Source organism: Hippopotamus amphibius, chromosome 4 (assembly GCF_030028045.1).
Source record: "Hippopotamus amphibius kiboko isolate mHipAmp2 chromosome 4, mHipAmp2.hap2, whole genome shotgun sequence".
Lineage (NCBI taxonomy): Eukaryota > Metazoa > Chordata > Mammalia > Artiodactyla > Hippopotamidae > Hippopotamus > Hippopotamus amphibius.
Window position 1 is genome coordinate 133,047,383 of NC_080189.1, and position 23,588 is coordinate 133,070,970.

At 37.0% G+C, this 23,588-nt stretch overlaps 1 protein-coding gene across 4 annotated transcripts in view; it reads right to left on the bottom strand.

Annotated features, from left to right (window-relative positions):
- ZEB1 (zinc finger E-box binding homeobox 1) overlaps positions 1-23,588 on the bottom strand; it is a 199,725-nt gene that overhangs the window by 33,732 nt on the left and 142,405 nt on the right. For 3 of the 4 annotated variants that reach the window (XM_057731301.1, XM_057731304.1, XM_057731303.1), the window contains exon 3: positions 4,662-4,724. In XM_057731301.1, the coding sequence (XP_057587284.1) occupies positions 4,662-4,724 (63 nt within the window). The remainder of the gene's footprint in view (positions 1-4,661; positions 4,725-23,588) is intronic. The other variant, XM_057731302.1, reaches the window with a different exon arrangement.

Below are 23,588 nucleotides of genomic sequence, written 5' to 3' on the forward strand. Positions count from 1 at the left end.
CTGTAGCCTAGTAACTATATATACGCTAGATGATGGGATGATGAGGTTTTAAATAGTATATGTTTTTCGGAATTATGTACGTAGTCTGTATTTTATACACGAACCTTGCATCATCGTCAGTAAGTTATAAGCTCATCTATACAATGACTGGTTGTAAAAGGACTCATTTGGAGGCAAAGATTTTTATAACTCATAACAATTAGACTAGATCTAAATAATCTTTATCTCATCAGATAATCAGTTTTAAAGATGTATTTATTTATACTTTATACATTCCTCAGTATCTATAACATAGATTCTTCATAGAAAATATAAAATTCCTCAAAATGTGTATTGACACATTTATTTTAATTAGAAAAATGAAGACACTCTTTTTTTTTTCTGACAGAAAGTCTGATTTGGCTGACTGGTCTAACAGTGATAACCAGTTTTACTAGTATGGTTATTAGGTACAAATTTTCTAAAAATTGAATGAACTAAGTTTACAACTCTAAGGTATTGATCAAAATACAGTTAGTTCATATGTTAAGATAAAACAATTTCTATTTAAAAAATGTACCAAGAGAAGGTACTAAAATTAGTAATATTGCAATATGCCCAACCACTGCTGAATATATTAACAAGGTGCCTCTAAGTGAGGGGGAAAAAGTAACAAAAGCCAAAACAGCTATTATTGGTCCTTTGATAAGTAAGTACTGGTAAAGCCTTTTGGTATATGTCCCAGGAAATGAGGGACTGAATGGTTCTGGCGACTGGGAAACATATCCTTTTGCAAATTAGGTTGCTTTCAATTTTTGCTTTCAACAAAACAGAAGGAGCTGTAATAGAACTGTCAGTTAACAAGACATTAAAATATTTTTATTAATAGATAACCACAATTCTTTGCACATAATTCTGAAGATATGTAAAGAACCAAATAAATTGTTTATAACAAAAACGTATTTCACCTTTTTATTTATGAGAATAAGGTTATCTCAGTGCTCAAGAAAAACAGAAACAGAATTAATGCTGAACACTTTTTCTTTTAGAATAAGCAACATTTAACTATTGATACATGGGCTAATTGAAGAATACTTCAGCTCCTTTAATCTCATTTCCAGTAACATTTTTCTTTAATGAGTAGTTGACTTTGAACAACAGAGATGTGAACTGCACAGGTCCACTTATACTGGGTTTTTTCAACAGTAAATACTACAGTTGTGCGTGCTCCACGGTTGGGTGCACCCGCGGCTGTGGAGGCACGGACAGGGAGGGGCCCTGCGTCTGGAGGAGCTGCGTTACACTGGCGGGCAGGCTGGCTGTAAGGCATATGCGGACTCTGACTGGGCGGGGGGTCGGCACCCCAACCCCCACGTTGTTCAAGGATCAACTGTGTGTATTACAATTTGTCATACATGTTGTGATCAACTGTGTAGTACTAATAATCATAGGATACAGTGATCCATAAGTTTTTTTTTTTAATCTTAAGAGCCACATGGTGCCTAGAAACTAAAGAGAAACTTAAATTTCAATTTATATACATGTTTTTCTTGCAAAGAAATGACAGTTGATCAAAAATACCTTCGAACAGGAAATATAGACTATGTGAGCATCAAATTCGATAGGCTATGTAGAATGGAAATATGAGTTCAAGGAGTAAACATTATAACATTTCTCATTATAACTCTTAAAGAAGAGCTTATTCATATTTAAAAAAAGAATGGTATTAAACTGCTATGGATTTCAAATATAAGAGTGATGTTAGAAAGGTCATTTTTAATATGCCAGAGATTAGGCTGTAACCTACAGCTGACCCTTGAACAACTTGGTGGAGGGGAGTGCCGACCTTCACGCAGTTGAAAATCCACATGTAACAGAGCCCTCCGTATACACGGTTCCACATCCTCGGACTCAGCCAACACCAGACTGGGCAGCACTGCGTGTAAGTCGACCTGCACTGTTCAAACCCGTGTTATTTTTAAGGGTCAACTGTACTTACACGTAAAATGAAGAATTTTATATGTCCATCAGAAACCTGGGAGGCAATACAGGATCGATTTGTGTAATTTAACATCTGGAGGATAATAACAGTACCTCTTAGGGTAGCTGTGAGGATTAAATGAATTAATACAGTATGTGCTTAGTACTGTACCAGGCACATAGGAAGTGCTAGGTAACTGTCATCTATATTCCTCAAAGCAATCCTGCAAATTCTGGCCTCTTTCCAACTAAAGTACACTGTATCCACAAATCTGCATTTACCAAGCCAATTTCAAGCTAAGACCAGACATTCTGCAGTTTTACCCATAAAATTTAAAGTGTTGGGAAGTACACACTGTGAAAGGTCAATTATAAGGCAAAATTCCTTTTCTCAAGACTGTAAACTTATGTGTTTAAATATTAAAGAGATGAGCAAACATGCAGAAACATACGATAACATGGTTTTCTTTCAGGTGTGACAAAGCTCAGAGCTCACTGTCAAAATACAGAATTACAGGACTCTAATCATTTGTCAGCGTGTGGAATTATAGGGTTATCACCACAAGTTCGAGAAAGCAAGGATAGAGACACAAACAGTATAAAGACTAAACCACATTTTTTAATGTGGCTCTCAGTGTTTTACTCCCATCAGAATAGAGTATCCTTAGGTTTCCTATCTTTATCCTCCAGTTTTGAAACTCTGCACAAGTATCAGCTATATAAACAAAAAAGGGATGCTTAGAAGAACAAAAGGGTGTTTTGGGTGAATTTTTCACTCCCTGAATACTAAGCTGAGACCACAGTTTCTTCACTTCGTGAAATGCAGAAGGAAGTCAGCTACAGAAAGGAGCTGACAAAGTTCTAAACTAATGATGGTGACCTTTGTGCCATGTTTTTGTTTACTCTGTCAGCACGTTTTTCCCTAGAAGTCGAGGAAGTCACAAAGGCAAAGGCAAAACATAATTTTAAAGTTTCACTGCTCGAATGACTCAAACGTCTAATTTCCATCCTTCTTTGCTCAAAACTGCACGTATCAGGATTTTATTAAATGTTTGCTTACTCCTAACTCCCCATGTTCCAGAGAAATAATGTACAGGTCTCACGTGTTGTGGGTGGGGGGCCTACATTTCAGTGGCAACTCCGGTTGATACACGATCACTCTACCTTCCGGATGTGACTGTTTTGAGGGGAGAGGGAAATTATAGATTGAAAGAATTCACTCATTTTCATAGTGAAGAGCAAATTGTGAGGTAAAATGCTGTACACTTGGAACTGTAAATGCCTTTTTCGCTGGCATTTTGCCTAAAAGGGCAAACAATCTTTTACAGAATAACTTACATCACTCTGGTAATGTAAGTCATCAAATTTTAACATTAAATAAAAGAGTGATGAACAGCATTCTTTTGTGTTCATTAACACTATTTTACTAATAACAACTATCTCGTTTAAATATTTTATATAATGTGTAGGTTAGCCTGACAAATAACAAGCAAACCTGAATACATTATTCATGCAAGTTCAACACAACCACGTTAAAGGCAGAATACAAGATCTTTGGCTGCAGGCACCATAAATGATCACATGTTCCATTATTACTTAATTACTTTGGGATTCACCTTTAATAACAGTACAAAGACTGGCACTTTGTTTTATAAAGAACTGACAAGTGAGGGAGGGCTGATGCTTGTATTATAGGTGAAAATCTATTTTTGACACATTACTATAAAACATTTTCATCTCACACAGCACAAGGTAATTCATAAGGCTCTGTACTTATAAATTAGTACTCCTAAAATGTACTGCAAAGAAAAAAAACTATAAATGTTAAGCCAAAGAGGAAAAACAGAAAATTTAATTAAAACTATATGATAGAAATATCTAACTTATGGCTGAATATACAGAATACAGTTATGTACAGAATTTTGAGGAAAGGTTTTAATTTGGAATTTATTTTTGAAGTTTACATTCTAAGACTGACTTATGAGACACAATAATAAGTGCCTGCTATTATCATATATAAGATCTGGATTTAAGATTTGCACTTACTCATGTGCTTCTTAAATCTGATTTGAATCCATTACAGAGGAATAGCCTTAAGTCTCAGGGAGTATGTACTTTTAGTCACTTGGAAGCAAATTTCCTTGTTTACTATAATTTCACTTCATTTTGGCCTTTTTCAATCACAGAAATTATCCCCCCAAAATATTTATTCTCTTGTTTGTCGTGACATGTTCACTCATCAATATTCCTGATTCTCATCTGGTTTCTAAATAACCCATGATATTTGCTTATTTTTCTCTCTTCTGCTTTTTGTCTTGTGGGCAATTCAATGTAGATGCTGGTAACTAATGATGAAACTCAAGATAGTTTGATCTGTATTTCTGCAACTATGGTAAACATTTTGATAGAAGTTTAAATCATCACTCAAACATTTAATTTGGGGATTACCTGTAGATTATACTTGTCATCCTAGATGGAAATCTGCTGTATTACATGAACCTGTAAGCTTACATGGTGTTTAAGGAATATAAACATCTAACTTTTCATATAGGGCCCCATATACCTAAGGCACTTTAAACATTTAAAGGGGGCAAGAGAAAGGGGAGGAAACAGCCTAAATTCAGGACCCACAAATGCAAAAACCAGTGGCACAAAAGGCCTTGTTCAAGGACTACAGTGTGCGTGAAAAAGGCAGAAGTTACCTGAACATCCCGCTTCATCTGCCCGAGCTTCAGGCCCCAGGATTTCTTGTCCTTCCTTTCCTGCTAAAATCAAAGAACAAAGTGTTAAAATAGATCCACCTCTCACCAACATTTTTCACTTCTAGAAATGTGGAAAGGAAACTCTTAGATTATATTTGATTTGAATTTTTTCCCTTTTATAAGTATATCTCCTAGTAAGGTAAAGCTCTGAAAGAAATTAAGCAGATAGTTTTATGAAACTCTCTATGATAATTTTAGAGAAGCAAAATAAGTGAAGATGTGTATATAATTCTGAACTTATATACATATATTAGAATTATAAGCATTCTAGGATGTTAGCATTTTTTTTTAGGAGAGAAGCTCTAACCTACAGGCAGTAGGATTCATTTTTGCCTCTCTTTCCTGAAGCACAAATTGCTATGTGCTGGGCACTGTGCTAGATGCTTTGTCAACTCATTTCCTTTAACCTTCATAACCACCTTTTTATAAATTAAGAAATCCCACCAAAATATGAGGCTCGAAGAGGTTAAACAATCTGCCTAAGGACACACGGTTATTGGGTGGTGGAAGCAGAATTTGAATGCAGGTCTTAATGGCTCTAAAACCTACCTTCTGCTTCACCCTGGCTCCTCTCACTAGACGGAGTCCCAGGCAACCAGAGAGCAGGCTGGACCAAACTGCAGTGTGCCCAGAGCAGATGCCTGCGGACTGTACTTCTTCTTTCACTGTATTTATTATTCTAACTACTGATAGGTAGTAGTAAATGATAAAATGATACTAATAAACATTTTAGCTGTCTATTATCCATCTCTGCCACCCATATGTTTGTAATGAGCTGATAAGATATAGAGTAAACAGGCACATTATTTAGGCAAGCAGAAGTATGCTTTATATATTTAGGCACATTTTACTTATTAAATAAATAGTTTATTAAGAACCTGTGCACATATGAAAGACAGGAAGTTAAAAACTGCTTTCAGAGTATATATAATATCATAATTACGATCAGAAGACTTACAGTCAAACTAAAACACTGTAGTTATCTGCACCCCAATCAAATCCCATTGAATGTCAGTCAAAAATCTTGATTTAGATTTCCCCTGAGTTTGATAACTGAATTGAGAAATACAGCACTAATCAAGTAAAATCTGTGCTCACGCTAAAGCATGTATGTTTTAAGTGTCTTGGATTATCGGGTAGATTTATTCAGCAGGTTTTCTATACTCATTAACTTTTCTGTTACTACTTAAAGGTGATCATTATGTGAAAAATAGTTAAAATATACACAAACCTCTCTAGATCAGCATAAAAAAACACTGTCTAAAGTGGATACTGATGAGATTAATTTCTGCCGAAGAATTCTCATTTTTATATTTGCCATCAGCAAAATGACAATTTAAAAATCCCTGGTCAAGTGTTAACAATACTGTAGGAAAAACACCAGGATTTGCTAAGTGTCTGAAAATCTCTAATGTTTTTTCTTCTCTTCCTCCAAAGCATCTATTTAAACTAAAATAATAAACAGTGTGCCAAGTGGGTAATTATATGAGAGTGATACAGTTATTTATTATTGCATGTGTGTTCTCTGTTTCTCCTCAAATGAAAATCAAAGCAGGCAGAGTTATGACTTGCTAAGGTGGAAGAGAACACTGATATTAAAGTTTAAAATGATATCTTGGACCTTATTAATGTTACTACTTACAGTTATTATTATAGCTAACTTAAACCCTGTCTGCAGTTCAATTAAATTATTCACGTCTTCATTCCTTCTGCTGGAATAAACTTTAGGCTGCTTTAATTACCACGATTTGAAACCTGGAAGTCTCCATTCTTTCCCTCATTATTGGGGCTGGAATTTTGGTTCAACACCTAGAACCACGTTACCGAATGAAAATGGCACGCTGCTGACGCTGGGCTGTAGCGGGGGCACACTCCTCTCGCTGCAGAGCGCTGCCCAGGGCAGGCCCCTCCCCGCCCCACCCAGGGCCCAGCACAGGGCTGTCTTGGAACAGGGGCTGTGCTAAATATTTCTTAAGCAGCATTCCCGCTCACATGTTCTGATCTTACTTCTGGTTTTAAGAAATATAAGAGGAGTAAAGTAGTTGAATCTACGTATACATGAGATTTTTTCTCCTGTAAGACTTAACAACATCAACCCAGTATGACTGACCAACCCAAAGGCAACTTCGGAAGGAAAACTAGAATGCTCCTGAGGCTTTGGCTTTTAGTCTAAATTCCAAAGCAAATATATAAGAAGAAAAACTCCCGAGTAACAAGACTTTAGTTTTTCAAATAATGGCAAAACATAGCTGAAATAAGTCAAAGAATACTACTCAGCAATAAAAGGGAACAAACAATAGTTTGTTTGCAACTTCAATGAATATCTCCAAGAAATTGTGGAAAGTGAAAAAAGCTAATCCAAAAGGTTACATACTGTATGATTTCACTTCTATAACAATATTGAAATGACAAAATGACAAAAATGGAGAATAGCTTAGTGGTTGCCAGGGGTTAAGGATGGGGCAGAGGGGAGGGGAGGAGAGGCAAGCAGGGGGCCCTGTGGTGATAGAATGCTCTGTACCTCACCTGTGTCAATGTTAATATCCTGGTTATGATATTCACTACAGTTTTACAAGATGTTACCATTGGGGGAGACTGAGCAAAAGGTACACAGGCTCTCTGTATTATTTGTAAGTCTAAAACTGAATTATTTGTGAATCTATAATTATCTCAAAAGTGAAAGCTTAATTAGAAAAAGTCAAAGGCAAATAGCACACATTTAGATCAAAATGGACAGTACTTGTTCATTTTGCCAAAGCATGAAATTCCTAGCAAGTAAAAATAAGAATGACAAATGCAACTGACTTTAACTAAAAATCCAGAAGCTATCAATGGCAAGATAGAACAGTTCAAAGTACAGGAATGGTTATTTAACACATGTTCTAAATTCTAAAACTTGCATTTCTGAAATTCATACCAACGTGTATCTAACCATTTCACATGTTTTTGTGGGAATACTTTGTAGCATGGCTAATAAGGCACAGTAAGTGGCTAACTGAATCAGATTTTCCTTTTCTGCTTTTGTCTCTTCGATGACACACATCCACACATACCATGCACATTTGTACCTGCCTTTTCTCAAGCTGTTTCCTCTGTGAGAATGCTGTTACCCGTTCATCTGAATAACTTCTACTAATCTGATTCTTTAAAGATCAGTTCACATGTCTGTCATTGTGTAAGTCTTCCCTGAGCCTGCTCTCTGCTGTCCCCATCCCACTATCCCTGTTACAGGAATACTATCCAAAAAGCAAACGCTGGTAAGATTCTTGAATTCAAACACAAAGTATTCGAACTTCATTTAGGGGTGAAACATTTGTTTCACTACTATAAACATTCACTATGAACTTTTTCAGAATGTTTCCAGACAGTGCATCTTTCCTTTGTATATCCTTTAGGTTCTACATATGTATTAATATATTTTTGGTATAATTACCCATCAATGTAAAGTCCTGGGTTCAGGGCAGCGCACAAGCTGGATGTGGACACTGAGGCATAGGAGAGTGCTAGGAAAGCCCTCTAGTTTAGGCTCAGGGAGCAGGCAGGGGCTCAAAGAAGGAAGAAATATGCATTTTCCCCTCTTTTGTCTTGTGTCTCAGCCCCCAGGTAATCCCACAGTGGTGGGAGAGGCCATGGTTGACAGCAGGGGCCTGAGGGTACGTAAAACTCCAAGGGAGGGACTTCTTCATCTCCAGTCAGAGGAGCAGAGCCTGAAGAGGGTGGTACAAACATCCACTGAGTTCCTCCTCCCCATCTTCTTGCAGCTCTTCTTTTTGCAGTCATAGTTGCAGGAAGTATGCATCAGCTACGGCAATAAAGTCCCAGGTTTTTGGACAGAAGACTGAACAGGGGAGTCCCGAGGAACTGGAAATACTGAGGAGACCACGGAGAGGGAGGGGTGTCGGGCAGCAACAGCTCAAAGCTGTCTGTGAGTTCCAGGGTGCATCCCAAGCTTCCCATGTGTGGATCTGACTGACCACAGACTCTGAGAACTGAAGTGTGGAATAAGATCACTACTCATGTCCCAGATCACTACTCATGTCCCAGACTGGCCACTGCATGGCACAGATCTGAAAAGCACTGCAAAGGCTTGAAAACTGAACTGATATTGGGACCACAACCCACAGAAAGCTGGTTGGAACTTACAGCCTGTTACACTGAATTGCCTGCTAAACCAAAAATACAAAACTTCTCCACAGGATTTAAATAAGACCAACAATCTCATAAGATAATACTCAAAATGTCCAGGGTACAATCCAAATGTACTTGGCATACAAAGAACCAGGAAAATCACAGTGTCTATGGGAAAAGGTGATCAAAAGAGAGCAACACGAAGATGACACATTGAAATTATAGGACAAAGATGGTAAACCAGCTACTATAAAGGTGTTCCAAGAAGTAAGGGTAGACATTCTTGAAAAGAGTGGAAAGATAGAAAGTCTCAGCAAACTCTCAAACAAATAAAAGATATTAAAAAGAATCAAAAGGAAACTTTAGAACTAAAAATACAGTAACAAAAATGTAAAAAAAAAAAAAATCACTTGATAGGCTCAACAGCAAAATGAAGATGAAAGAGGAAAGATCAGTGAACTTGATGATAGATCAACAGAAATTATCCAATCTGAAAAACAGAGAGTAAATGATTAAAAGATAGAGTCTCAAGGTGTGCAGGATAATAATAAAATATCATTCATGTCACTGAAGTCCCAGAAAGAGAAGAGAATGATACAGAAATTCTTTTTTTTAAAAATGTCTAAAAATGTCCCAAATTTAGCAAAAGGCACAGATTAATAGATTTATGAGGTTAACTGAATCTCAAATATGGTAAAGCCTCCCAAATCCAAGCCCAGATCATCAAACTATGAAAACTAAAAAAAAAAAAAAAAAAAAAAAAAAAAATCTTGAAAGGAGAGAGAATGTAACATAAAGGAACAATGATTCAGAAGACAGCAAATTTATCATTAGAAATTAAGGATTCCTTAAGGAAATGGAACATTTTTAAAGTGCTAAAAGAAAAAAAAGCCTCTCAACCCTAAATTCTACATCTAGTGAAAATACATTTCAGAACTGAGGTAAAATAAAGAAATTCTTTGATAAAAGAAAGCTAGCAGAGTTCGTTGCCAGCAGACCTCATCTAAAAGAACTGCTAAAGGAAGATCTTCAGAAAGAAGTGTAAATGATATTAGAGGGAAACTTGAAATGTCAGGAATGAAGGCGAACATGAGAAATGACAACTATATATGACATCTACAACATATAGGAAGGAGGGTAAGGGGACCCAGTGGGTGCAAGGTTTCTATGTTTCACTTGGAGTGGTAAAATACTGATTCTAAGTAGACTGTGAAAAGTATGTAACATTCAAATCTATAGAGTGAAAGAAGTCAGAAGGAGAAAAAAAATACTGTATATTAACGCATATATGTGGAATCTGAAAAATTTGCTATAGACGATCTCATTTACAAAGCAGAAATAGAGACACGGATGAAGAGAACAAACGTATGGATAGAAGGGGGAAAGGGGAGGTGGGATGAATTGGGAGCTTGGGATTGACACATAATACACTACTGATACTACGTATAAAATAGATAACTAATGAGAACCTACTGTACAGCACAGGGAACTCTACTGAGTGCTCTGTGGTGACCTAAATGAGAAGGAAATCCAAAAAAGAGGGGATATATGTATACATATAGCTGATTCACTTTGCTGGACAGTATGAACTAACACAATATTGTAAAGCAACTATACTCCAATAAAAAATTTAAAAAAGAGCACTTACTAAAAAAACCTATACAAAGAGATACAGTCAAAAGTGAAATAAATAAGTGAAAATGAAATACTAAAACATATTCAAATGGTCCAAAAAAGACAGGAAAAGAAGAAACAGAGGACCAAAAAAACTGAAAATAATATACAATTATAAACCTAAACCCAAACACCAAAAGTTACATTAAATATAAATGGTCTAAACAAGCCAATTAAGGGACAGAGATTGTCACAATAGATTTTAAAAACCAAGCTCCATCTATAGCTCTCTACAAATAAGTTGTTTCAAATATAATGATACAGGTATGTTAAAAGTAAAAGGATGAAAAAAGATATGCCATGCAGACACCAATGAAAATAAAGCTACAATGATTATTTTAATATGAAAGCAGGCTTTGGAGCTAAGAAAATTACCAGAGATATAGAGCAACATTATAGTGATAAGAGGTCAATTCATCAAGAAGACATAACAATCTTAAATGTGTATGACTCTAGCAACAGAGCTTCAAAATACGTGACTGAGAGAACAGAAAGCAGAGGCAAATCCATGATTATAATTTATAACTGAAGACTTCAATACTCCTTTCACATTAATTCACAGAACGAGTAGACAGAAAGTCAGCAAAGATATAAAGAACTAGGTAACATTAACAACTATTAGATCCAATTGATATTTATGGAACATTCAACCCAATCTTTTTCAAATGCACATAGAACATTCATGAAGACAGACCAAATCCAGGATCATACAATGAAATTTAACAAATTAAAAAATATATAATACAAAGTATGTTCTCTTACCATAATAAATATAAACTAGATATCAGTAGAAGAAAGAAGAGAAAATCTCTAAACGTTTTAGAAATTAACACACTTCTAAAGAATCCATAGGTCAAAGAAAAAAATGAAAAACAACATATCAGAATTAGTGGAATGTATCTAAAACATTGCTTAACGGGTAATTTACATTATTAAATGCTTGTTATAAAATAAGGACTCAAATCCAAATTCTATGCTTCCATGTTAAAAAGTGGGAAAAGAGGAGAAAAATAAACCCAGAGCAAACAGAAAGAAAGAAAGTATTAAGAACAGAAATCAATAAAATTGAAAAAAACAAGAGAAGTAAACAATAAAAGGTTCTTTGAAAAGATCAATAAGATTGACAAACCTTAAGACTGACAAAAAAAGAGGGAAGCCACAAATTTCTAAAATCAAGAATGAAAATGGGATATCACTGCAGAGTGAGAAGATTAAAAGGGTTCTAAGGGACCACTATGAGTTCAAGGAGTAAACACTAAGATATACATTTCTGGCTCTTAAAGAAGAGCTTATTCATATTTTTAAAAAAAATGAATGAAAGTATTAAATGAAGGTATTAAATTACTATGGGTTTCACATATAAGGATGATGTTAAAATGTCATTTTTAATGTGCTAGAAATTAGTTTGTAATTAGTTACACTTAAAATGAAAAATTTTATATGTCCATTATGAAATATGTCAGGTGGTATAATCAGTTTACAAAATAAAAATCTGGAGGATAATAACAGTACCTCTTAGGGTAGTTGTGAAGATTAAATCAATATAATATGTGCTTAGTACTATACCAGGCACATAGGAAGTGCTATGTAATTGTGAGCTATTTTCCTTAAAGCAGTCCTGTAAGGTTAACATCTCTAACATACATGAATTTGAAAACTGTGAAAGGAACCATTTCCTCAAAAACTAGAAACTACTACAAGTCATCCAAGATGAAATGGTTAACCTGAATACTCCTGTAACTGTTTTAAAAACTGAATTTGTAGTTTAAAACCTTCCTTCCAAACACTATAAAATTCCAGGTCCAGATGGTTTCACTTTAAATTTTACCATTTAATGAACAGCACTAAATTTAAATAATATTTTCAAGAAAATAGAAGAGAAAGGAAGACTTTTCTATTAATTTTATGAGGTTCACATTACCCTGATACCAAAACCATGTAACAATATTACCAAAAAAAACAAACACCTATAGACCAATATCTCTCATGAACATTGGCACAAATATCTTCAACAAAAAATTACCAAGTCATATTCAGCAATATATGAAAACACAATGACTAAGAGGGGCTTTCCAGGGAATCCAAGGCTGGTTCAATATTGGAAAGTCCATTAATGCATTCCACTGTGTTAACAGGCTAAAGAAGCAAAGCCACATGATCATGTCAACTGATGCAGAAAAAGCATTTGAAAAAATGTGACATCTATTCATGAGGAAAACTCTCAGCAAAGTAGAAATGAAAACTTACTCAGTTTGATAAAGGGCATCTACAACAAACCTACAGTTAACAGTATACTTAAAAGACCAAATACTTCCCCTCTAAGATGGGGAAACAGGAAAATGTCCAATGTAACCATTCCTGACATCTTTTAGTAAAAAGAAAGAAAAGGTGTACAGATTAGAAAGGAAGAAAAACTGTCCCAGTTTGAAGACTCCCAAAGGTATCTATAAAAAATTTCTAGAACTAGCAAGTCTTCAGAATGCAAGGGCAACACACAAAAATCAATCATATTGCTTGCTACGTAACAGCAATGAACAAATGGAAACTTAATTAAGAACAACACATTCACAATAGTTTCTCTCTTCAAAAACAAAATACATAGGGAGACTTCCTAGGTGGCGCAGTAGTTAAGAATCTGCCTGCCAATACAGGGGACACAGGTTCGATCCCTGATCCCACATGCTGCAGAGCAGCTAAGCCCATGAGCCACAACTATTGAGCCTGAGCTCTAGAGCCTGTGAGCCACAACTATTGAGTCCATGTGCCACAACTACTGAAGCCCATGCACCTAGAGCCTGTGCTCCATAACAAGAGAAGCCACTGCAATGAGGAACCTGTGCACCACAATGAAGAGTAGCCCCTGCTCGGCACAACTAGAGAAAGCCCGTGTGCAGCAACAAAGACCCAATGCAGCCAGTAAATAAATAAATAAATTTATTTTAAAAAAATGAAAGACATAGGTTTAAGTCTCTCAAAACATGTAATGACTTTCATCTTGAAACTACAAAACACTGATGCAAGAAATCAAAGAATACCTATGCAGGATAAAAAAAAAAAAATGAACATACAAAAATCAGTTGCATTTCTATATACTAACAATGAACTATCTGAAACAGAAGTAAAGAAAACAATCTCATTTACAATAGTGTCAAAACCAATAAAATACTTAGAAATAAATTTATCCAAGGAGGTAAAAGATCTGTACACTGAAAACTGTGAAACACGGATGAAAGAAATTGAAGAAGACACAACTAAGTGGCAAGATATCTTGTGTTCATGAACTAGAAGAATTAATATTGTTAAAATGTCCATACCACCCAGAGCTATCTGTAGATTCAATGCAATCCCTGTCAAAAACCCAATGGTATTTTTTAACAGAAATAGAAAAAAAAATCCTAAAATTTATATGGAATCACAAAAGACTCTGAATAGCCAAAACAATCTTGAGAAATAAGAACAAAGCCAGAGGCATCACAGGTCCTGATTTCAAACTATACTACAAAGCTACAGTAATAAAAACAGTACGGTACTGGTATTAAAAACAGACACACAGACTAATGGAAAAGAACAAAAGGCCAAGAAATAACCCATGTATATACAGTCAACTAGTATTTGACAAGGGAGCCAAGAATAGTCAATGGGCAAGAAACAGTGTCTTCAATAAATTGTGTTGGGAAAACTGGACAGTCACATGCAAAAGAGTGAAACTGGACTTCTATCTTATAGCACTCTCAAAAATTAACTTGAAATGGATTAAAGACTTCAATGTGAGACATGAAACCATAAAAATCCTGAAAGAAAACATAGGGAAAAAAACTCCCTGACTTTGGTCTTGGCAGTGATTTTATGACACCAAAGCACAAGCAACAAGGTAAAAAATAAACAAGTAGGAAGGAATACATCAAACTAAAAAAGCTTCTGCATAGCAAAAGAAATGATCAACAAAATGAAAAGGCAAATTATGGGGTGGGAGAAAATATCTGCAAACCACATATCTGAAAGGAGTTAATATTCAAAATATACAAGAAACTTATACCACTTGATAGCAAAAAAAGCAAATAATGACTTTAAAATGGGCAAAGGACCTGAACAGACATTTTTTTCAAAGAAGATATACAAATGACCAAGAGGTACATGGGAACATGTTCAGTATCACTTATCATTAGGGAAATGAAAATTAAAACTACAATGAGATACCACCTCACAGCTGTTAGAATGGCTGTCATCAAAAAGACAAGAGATAACAGGTGTTGGTTAAGATGTGGAGGAAAGGGGACCCTTGTGTAGTGTTGGGAATGTAAATTGGTGCAACCACTATGAAAAACAGTATGGAGGTTTCTCAAAAAAATTAAAAATAGAACTTACCATGTGATCCAGGAATCCTACTTTTGGGGATATATTTGAAGGAAAAGAAATTACTATCTCAAGAAATATCTGTATTCTCATGTTCACTGAAGCATTAGTTACAATAGCCAAGACACACAAATGCAGGGTACGTCAATGGATGAAAAAAGAAAATGTGGTATGTATCCACATACATACACAATGAAATATTATTCAGCAACAAAAAAGAAGCAAAGCCTGCCATTTGCAACAACGTAGATGAAACTTGAGGGCATGATGCTAAGTAAAATAAGTCAGACGAAGACAAATACTGCATGATCTCATTTATGGGCAGAGTAAGTTTAAAAACTTATCTCACAGAAACAGAATGTAGATTGGTGGCTGCCAGGGGCTGCGGGAAATGGGAGACGGTGATCAAAGAGTACAAACTCCCAGGTATAAGATGAGAAGTTCTGGGAACCTAATGAATGGCATGACGAATGCAGCTAACAATACTGTGTTACAGATGGAAAGCACTAAGAGAGCAGACCTTCAATGTTCCCACCACAGACACACAATGGCAACTATGCGAAGTACGGATGTGTTAATTAACCTCACTATGGTAATCATTTCATAATAAAAACATATATCAAGTCATGGGACTTCACTGGTGGTCCAGTGGTTAAGAGGGCCCAGGTTCGATCCCTGGTCAGGGAACTAGATCCCACATGCCACAACTAAAAAAAGATCCTGCACGCAGCAGCGACAATCCCCTGTGCTGCAACTAAGATCCAGCACAGCCAAATGAACAAAACGAAACAAAACCAACAATGTATATCAAGTCCTATTGTACATCTTAAACAATGTTACATAGCAAATATATCTCAATGAAGCTGGAAAAAAATAAAGATAGGGACTCCTCAATGTAATAAAAATGTTAGTTCTCCCCAAACTGATCTATAGATTTAACATAATTTAAATAAAAATACCAGCAGGATTTTTTTATATAGATATTATTCTAAAATTCATATTCACAAAGGCAAAGGAACTATAATAGTCAAAACAAACTTTAAAAAGAAAATTACAGGTGGAGGAATATCACTGCCTAACTTTAAGACTTAGGATAAAGTCATAGTAATCAGATGATGTGATACTGGCAAAGTGATAGACCCACAGACCATGAGAACAGAATCTAGAAACAGACCCCACAATATGGACATTAAGTTGTGACAAAAGTGTAAATGTAATTCAGTAGAGAAAGGATAGTCTTTTCAACAAACAATATCAGAACAAATGGACAACCATATCAAAAAAAAAATGAACCTCATCTCAGCCTTATATCTTATAAAAAAATTAATTGAAAATGGATCATACATCTGATTTAAAAAAAAGTGAAAGACACAAAGGAGAAAATTCCGGTGATCTGGGGTTAAGCAAAGAGTTCTTGGACATGACACCAAAACATGACCCATAAAAGGAAAAATTGATAGAAAGGACTTCATCGAGTCTAGAACTTTTGCTCTGGAAAGGCTAGGATAAGAGAATGAAAAGACAAGCTACAGGCTGGGAGAAAATATTTACTACAACTAAAAGGAACACTCAAAACTGAAACTAAAACCGTGTTTATAAAAGGCACAGAAGACATGAACAGATACTTTGCTGAAGGGGATATCCAGAGGGCAGACAGGCACATGAAAAGATGTTCGATTTCACCAGCCATTAGGGGAATGCACATGAGAACAGCACTTATTATGAAAACACACTTACTAGAATGGCTGAAGTAAAAAATAACTGATAAAATCAAACAGTGGTGAGGATGTGGAGAAACTAGATCTTTCTACATTACTGGTGGGAAGGTACAGCCACTCTGGAAAACAGTTTGGCATTTTCTTAAAATATTAAACATATACTTAACATTTTACTCACCAATACCAGTACTAGTTTGTTACCTTAGAGAAATGAAAACTGCTCACAAAACCCCACATTTACACTAATGTTTATAGCAGCTTTATTAATAATCTCCATAAACGGGAAGCAGCTGCATGCCCTTCAGTGGGTGAATGGATAAACGGTGGTGTATCCGTACAATGGAATAGTACTCATCAACAGAGTACAGTATTGACACTTGCAACAAGCTGGGTGCATCTCAAAGGCACGCAGCATGAAGGAAGCCAGACATGAAATGTCTTATACCGTGATTGCACCTACATGACATTCTCAAAAAACCCAAACCGCAGTGACAGAGAAGAGACTGTGGCTGTCAGGGTTTGCAGGAGGAGGAAGGTGTGACTAAAAGGGTACAGTGAGGAGTTCTTTGCTGATGGAACCGTCCTGTGGGGTCCTTGGTCCTACAACCAAAAGGAGCTGATGTTGCCAACCTCCAAATTGAGTGAGGAAGTTGATCCTCTCCTAGGACCTCTAGAAAGAAATGCAGTTCCGTCAACCCTTAGATTTTAGCCCAGTGAGATCTGTCGTGGGCTTATGACCAGCTGCGCTGTACAATCACGCATTTGTGGTGTTTAGCCATTGAGTGTTCTGATAATTTGTTATGGCAGCAACAGAAAACCAATCAAGTGGTTAAACAGTCTTCGAGCAAGGAGAAGAATGAGGATGACAGCTATGTGCTGGGTAGCCAAGAAGAAGATTGCAATGTAGAGTTCAATATCAGATACCATAGGTCTGAAAACCACGAATCATCTACAAATTACTAGGTCGGGCCTTGCTGGAGGCCGTGGGAATGTTTATAGTCTAGAGGGATATATAACTTGCCTATGAAAACATGAGATTGGAGGCTTTTAACTTTAAAACTATAAAACTTTTTAACTATAAAAATGAAATACAACAGCTACATGATGGAAATATAAAACATAAAGAGAGAAATTTAAAATAAAGATTTGGAGGTCATAAGTAAATTAGAAAGGGGTGCATGAAACAGAGAAGAGTTCAGTGCAGACAGAATACCACAGAAGAGATCTCTATGGATCTATACGATGATGAAACTACCTCCTGTTCCTCTATATATGACGTCATGTAATGATGTTACATTTAATGTATACATATATATTTTCTGTTGGTCTATAAGAAAAAGCAAATAGCTTATTTTTCAGTCAAATAGATCTGGATTTAAATCTGGGCTTTCCATATTTAATGTGTCATCTTAACAAGAGACTTAACCTTTCCGATGCTCAGTTTCCTTATTTGTAAAATGGAGTTAATATCCTTCTCAGAGTTCCTATAAAGGTGTTATAAAAATGAAAACAAAAAAGGATGTTTGGGAAAGCAATCAGCTGCAGCCCTGTACATGTGCATCCACTTGGTGTTCCTTCTCTACACTGATGTGTGAAAGGTGGAATTACAATGGAATGTTCATTTATTGTGCCAGCGTTCCCAGTCCTCTGTTCTTTTCAGAAAAGAGGCGTATCTCTCAAAACCCAAACTAGACCTGAAGAGAAAAGCCCGAATGAAAGGCAGAATTAGCCTGACTCATCACTGCCCCCGAAGTTCCAGGAATGGAGACCAGCTCTGCAATGGGGCCACCTGCAATGCGGGGCAGACTGGGAGGACCATGAAGGCTGTGCCCGAGGTCTTCGGGGAGGGGACATTAGACCTTCTACCAGACAGGCTAAGGCAGAGACGAAGGCCAGACATCTGGCCAGGGATCCGACAGCATATGCACTCTGTGAGCTGAATTATTGTTTCAATGTTCCTCCTTTTGTTCTATTATCGTCTAGAAAAATATTTTTGAAACTTCCAACTTTTTTTTTCCAGATATACTAATAAACCCTCCCAAAAAGGGGGTTTTAGTTCATTTTCATCAGGATGAAAAAAAACTTTTTTTTTTTCAAAAAAAAAACTTTTAAATTTAAAATAATTTTAGGCTTATAGAAAAGAAAAATAGTCTTGAGTTCCTGTATACCTCTCAACCTGCTTCCCCTAATGAGAGCTATTTACATAATCACCATGCTATTATGAGAACCATTATAACAACATTAACGCCATATTATTAACTAACATATAGATCTTATTTACTTTTGCCAGACTCCCCCCAATATCCTTTTCTTTTCTGGTTCAGAAATCAATTCTGGATCCCATAGAGCATTCAGTTGTCACGCCTCCCAGTCTCCTCCAAAATCAGACAATCCAGTCAGTCTCCGACAAGTCTTTGTGTTTATGACCCTGACATGGACAATTTTGAAGAGTACTGGTCACTTCTTTTGTAGGATGCCCTCAACTTGATTCCTTTGATGTTTTCTAATGATCGGATTGAGGAAATACATTTTGAGCAAAAATGCCTCTGAAGTGATGTGCCTTTGTTAGTGCCTCTCACCAGTGGTGTATGGTGTCAGCACGTCCTACTACTGGTGACATTAACCTTGATCACCTGGTTAAGATGCTGTCTGTCAGGTTTCTTTGTATTATGCCTTTCTTTATAATTATCTGATGGGAAATACTTTGAGATTATGCACAGATCCTTTTTCTCATTTTACTTGCACCCACGAATTTCAGCATCCGTTGATTGTTCTTGCCCACAACCACTATCACCAAGGTGTCTGCCTAATGGTGACTTTCCAATCCCCTAATTACTTAATTTACAACTGCAATTATACTATAAGGAGGAGCTGTCCCTTCTCCCCCATGTATTTAAGTACTTATATCAATATGGATGAATGGATACTTATTTTATTTTATAGATTACAATCAACGCTCTCATTTATTTTGCTGCCAAATTTGTTCCAGATTTGGCCATGGGGAGCTCTTTCAAGTCAGCTCTTATGTCCTCTGATATGCCTTCATACATTTTTTCAGTACTTTCTTATTATGTTCCAGGCTTATCTTATATTCCCTCCCCCCACCCCGCCTCAGTTCTAGAATCAATCATTTATGCAAGGAGCTTTAGCACAGGCATTCTCTAGGAGATGGTACTTGAATCCCAGATCTGGGCACTAGACGCGCCCACTGCTACTGGCTCTCACTGCTTCCATGCCTTCTCAGCAGACAGAGCTGGGACATACACGTACATACACTAACACCTGCATAGACCATGTGTATTTTTGTATTTATCTTTATAGACATTAAGAACTGTGAGTTCCCTCTGATACCTCTGATTCTGACTGGACACCACAGGGTTTATTCTAGCCTCCTGCCTTCCCCTTGTTTGTAACTTCTTTCTGATGGTGAGAAATCTGGGTCTCATTATCCTTGACATATTTACATATTTGTTCAATTCCAGTGTATGCTGTACACATAAAATAGTTTCAAAATAATGCATACCTCTGTGAGCAGCACTTTTATTAACTAGAGGGAAACAGGGGCGGGGTGTGTGTGTGACACTTACCTATCTTCCTGCACAGTTTACCTTTACAGCCATGACAGCATTCCCCCCTCAAATAACTCAGCAGACAGAATAAAAAAGGAAATACAAACATCAACAAAGGAACCTCGCTATATTATAAGTGAATCACTTCACACACCGAAGGGGTGGGAAAGACAAGAAAGAACCCAAGTACCTTGGAAGGCAGTACTTGGAGCACGTGTTGTAGGGCTGACGACTAAGGAGCTGCACACACTGCTCTTGAGACACCCAGGCAGCACGTTGGTTTGGCTGGGACTCAGGAGGGCAGAGGGCACAGCTGAGGCTCACACTGTGGGAAGAGCCCAGGCTCCTCCACCAGGGCTGCCTCGCGATACTTACGTATTTAGAGGCACTTGAATATTAATGTTGCATATTTAGTGCAAATGGAGTTGGATCCCCTTATAAGTAGAGCTAAAAAAATACCTCTGTGGTCGTCTGGCTCAGTCTTCTCATTTTACAAATGCAAAAGAGATGCTCAAGAGACACAGTGGTACAATAAAGGTGAGAAGCTGTGTGTGAACTTTTTCCACTTCACACACCACCTTTGGTGAAAAAGGTTCCAAAGAGTAGGTTAGGCTGAACCTTGAGAGATGAGGCTAACTTGGCTCTATACTGAGTTATACAGTGATCGATGCATTCTTTGCACAGATTACTTATAGTATTTAATTATAACCTGTATTCTTACCATGCTTATTGCTATGGACTATAAGATTAGAATTTTAAATGTTTTTATGTTAGAAAAGTTTTCACTGACTTGGCATTTTTGTAAACACGTACATCTCTATAGAGTTTAAAAAACGTCAAGTCAGAAAAATGGTTAAGTCACTATTACTAGGGATCAAGTTTTAAACTCAGCAGTTTTAAAGCATTAAGAAAACCCAATCTATTAAATAATATTTTATATTATTGGATTAGTTTCATATACTTTTTAAAAACTAAAAGGATGAGGGGTCTATAAAACAGGTGTCTCGAAAGTAAGAGTGTATATATTTAAAAACGTTTAACTGACATAAACACGAGAATTTTTGGCTGAACCACAAGAAACTTGTCAGATAAGTATGATATGTTGGAACACTGCCAAGTTACCCTATATTCCCTACAAAAATCGTGACGTTTATAGTATTTTAAAACAATAGGACGTAAAGAATCAAGAAATTTCATTTTTAAGAAGTAAACATGGCCTAGTTTATTTAGTATCTATGATGAAAACACTGCTGCGTCTCTATGATCCTTCTAAGAACTTGATCTTAACTTGAGATTTCAGTCACAGATAAGAACAGATTTTTAAAGGCGCTTACTGCATAGTTACCATTTCGACAGCGTATGATATTCTCCAATACACCTAGCCCCTCGATTTGCACTCTGTTGCAGATCTGTGTCAGTTTCATGTGCTGGTCTCTGGCACAGCTAAACGTCACTGACCGCTTTCTTCTTTACTGTTTCCCCTTTTTCTTAAAAGTCTTTAAAGTATAACTAATTGGCACAGATGGTGTGGCTCCTGCAGCTTTGTTTCTGTTGTTTGTTTTTTCACACTGGGGAGTAGTTTACTAATGGGATGCACCAAAAAGTAAAGATCACAGACCAGCAGTGGAGCCGGGTCTCCCGACAGAGGGGACCTTGAGAGAAATGGTGAGCAGGCAGGGGACTGTCTGGCCCGGGAGCGAGCTCCTCTGGCCATAACTCAAGTGTTTCTGCTCCAGGATCAGGCTGGTTTGGTCAACCAGGTCCAATGTGACAGATAATTTTTCAAATTCAGCCACAAGGACCATCTCAAGGAGCCATAAAACAGTTCAAGGGCAGAAGTGCTCTGGACTTGAGGCCTCGTTACATGAACTTTCATCTGAATGAGTGACTAAGAGCCACTCACTGGTAGCCAACTGAACGCGCCAGTAGAAGTCACTCACCTGGGTACTCAGGAAGTCAAGTTAATTGACGGAGGGTTCTGAGCCAATGTTCCAGCCAAAAGGCTTGGCTGCCGTGCATCCCCGGGCAGTGTGGAAATCCACTGTGCACCTTTCCACAGATGCAATGGGAAAGGATATTCATAAGTGGTGCAACGCCAGAATTATCTTGATTTGTGGTTTTCAGTGGCTGATACTGATTTTTTTCACTTTGGTCAAAATTGTTTATCAAAGGAATGGTTTTATGTTTGTTGGTTTGTTCTACTTGGTCAGGCAAGATTGTTTTGAACATGATGTGACACACACAAACCTTTATTTACTTATTTAATTAGGTGAGGTAAAGCCTAGAATTATCCCTTTATTTAGATTTAGAAATATAGTTTATTTATGTTTTTAAAGATTTATTTTATTATTTATTTTAGGCTGCATTGGGTCTTCATTGCTGCAGTGTGGGCTTTCTCTAATTGTGGAGAGCGGGGACTACTCTTCGTTGCGGTGAGTGGGCTTCTCAGTGTGGCGGCTTCTCTTGTTGCAGAATGTGGGCTCTAGGCCTGTGGGCTCAGTAGTTGTGGCGCACGGGCTTAGATGCTCCGCGGCATGTGGGATCTTCCCAGACCAGGGCTCGAACCCGTGTCCCCTGCATTGGCAGGCGGATTCTTAACCACTGTACCATCAGGGACGCCCCAGAAATATAGTTTATTTATGAAAGGAATGAATCTTCAAATTGAGGGTTTTTTCTTTAGAGGAGTTTTAAGTAGTTTTCAGTGTCTTTAACACATGTTCTGTAAACAATGCATGTTGAACAATAATGGCTCAAATGAAAACAGTTATGTTCAGGTAGGAACTAATGTGTAATTCTCAATATCCTATGTCTTCAGCATCAAATTTACTATACGATTTGCTCAAATATAACTTCAGGTAGCTTGTACACAATACAAATTAGAAAGTATTGATATTTACTCCATTTCATTAACTTTATCTACCTATACCCATGTTTTTGCTTTTCCATAACACATAACTGAGAAAATCTAGAAGAGAGGACATTCTATCGCATGTAGCTATATGTCTCAGTGTACTCTTGCCACTGTGCTTGCTTCCTTCCTGACATTCCTAGATTTCTTTTCTGTCATTTCCTTTCTGTCCAGAGAGCTGCTTTTAGCCATTCGTTTAGGGCAGGTGTCTTAGGGACAAACCCTCTTCATGCTCCTTCACTTGAAAGTGTCCTGATTCCTTCTCCATCCTTGAAGGGTCTCTTGCCAGGACCTAGAATTCCAGGTGGACCATCTTTCCTTTAGCATTTGAGGTGTCCTGTTTCTGGCTGGCTCTGTGGTTCCCTATGAGATGTTTCTGTCACTTAAACTGTTTTCCCCTGTAGGTAAAGGCATCTCTCTCTGCCTGCAGGATTCTTTCTTTGGCTTTAGTGTTCTGGAGTTTGCCTATGATGCATCTTGGCCTGGGTCTCTTTGGGTTTATCCTGTTTGGGGTGTA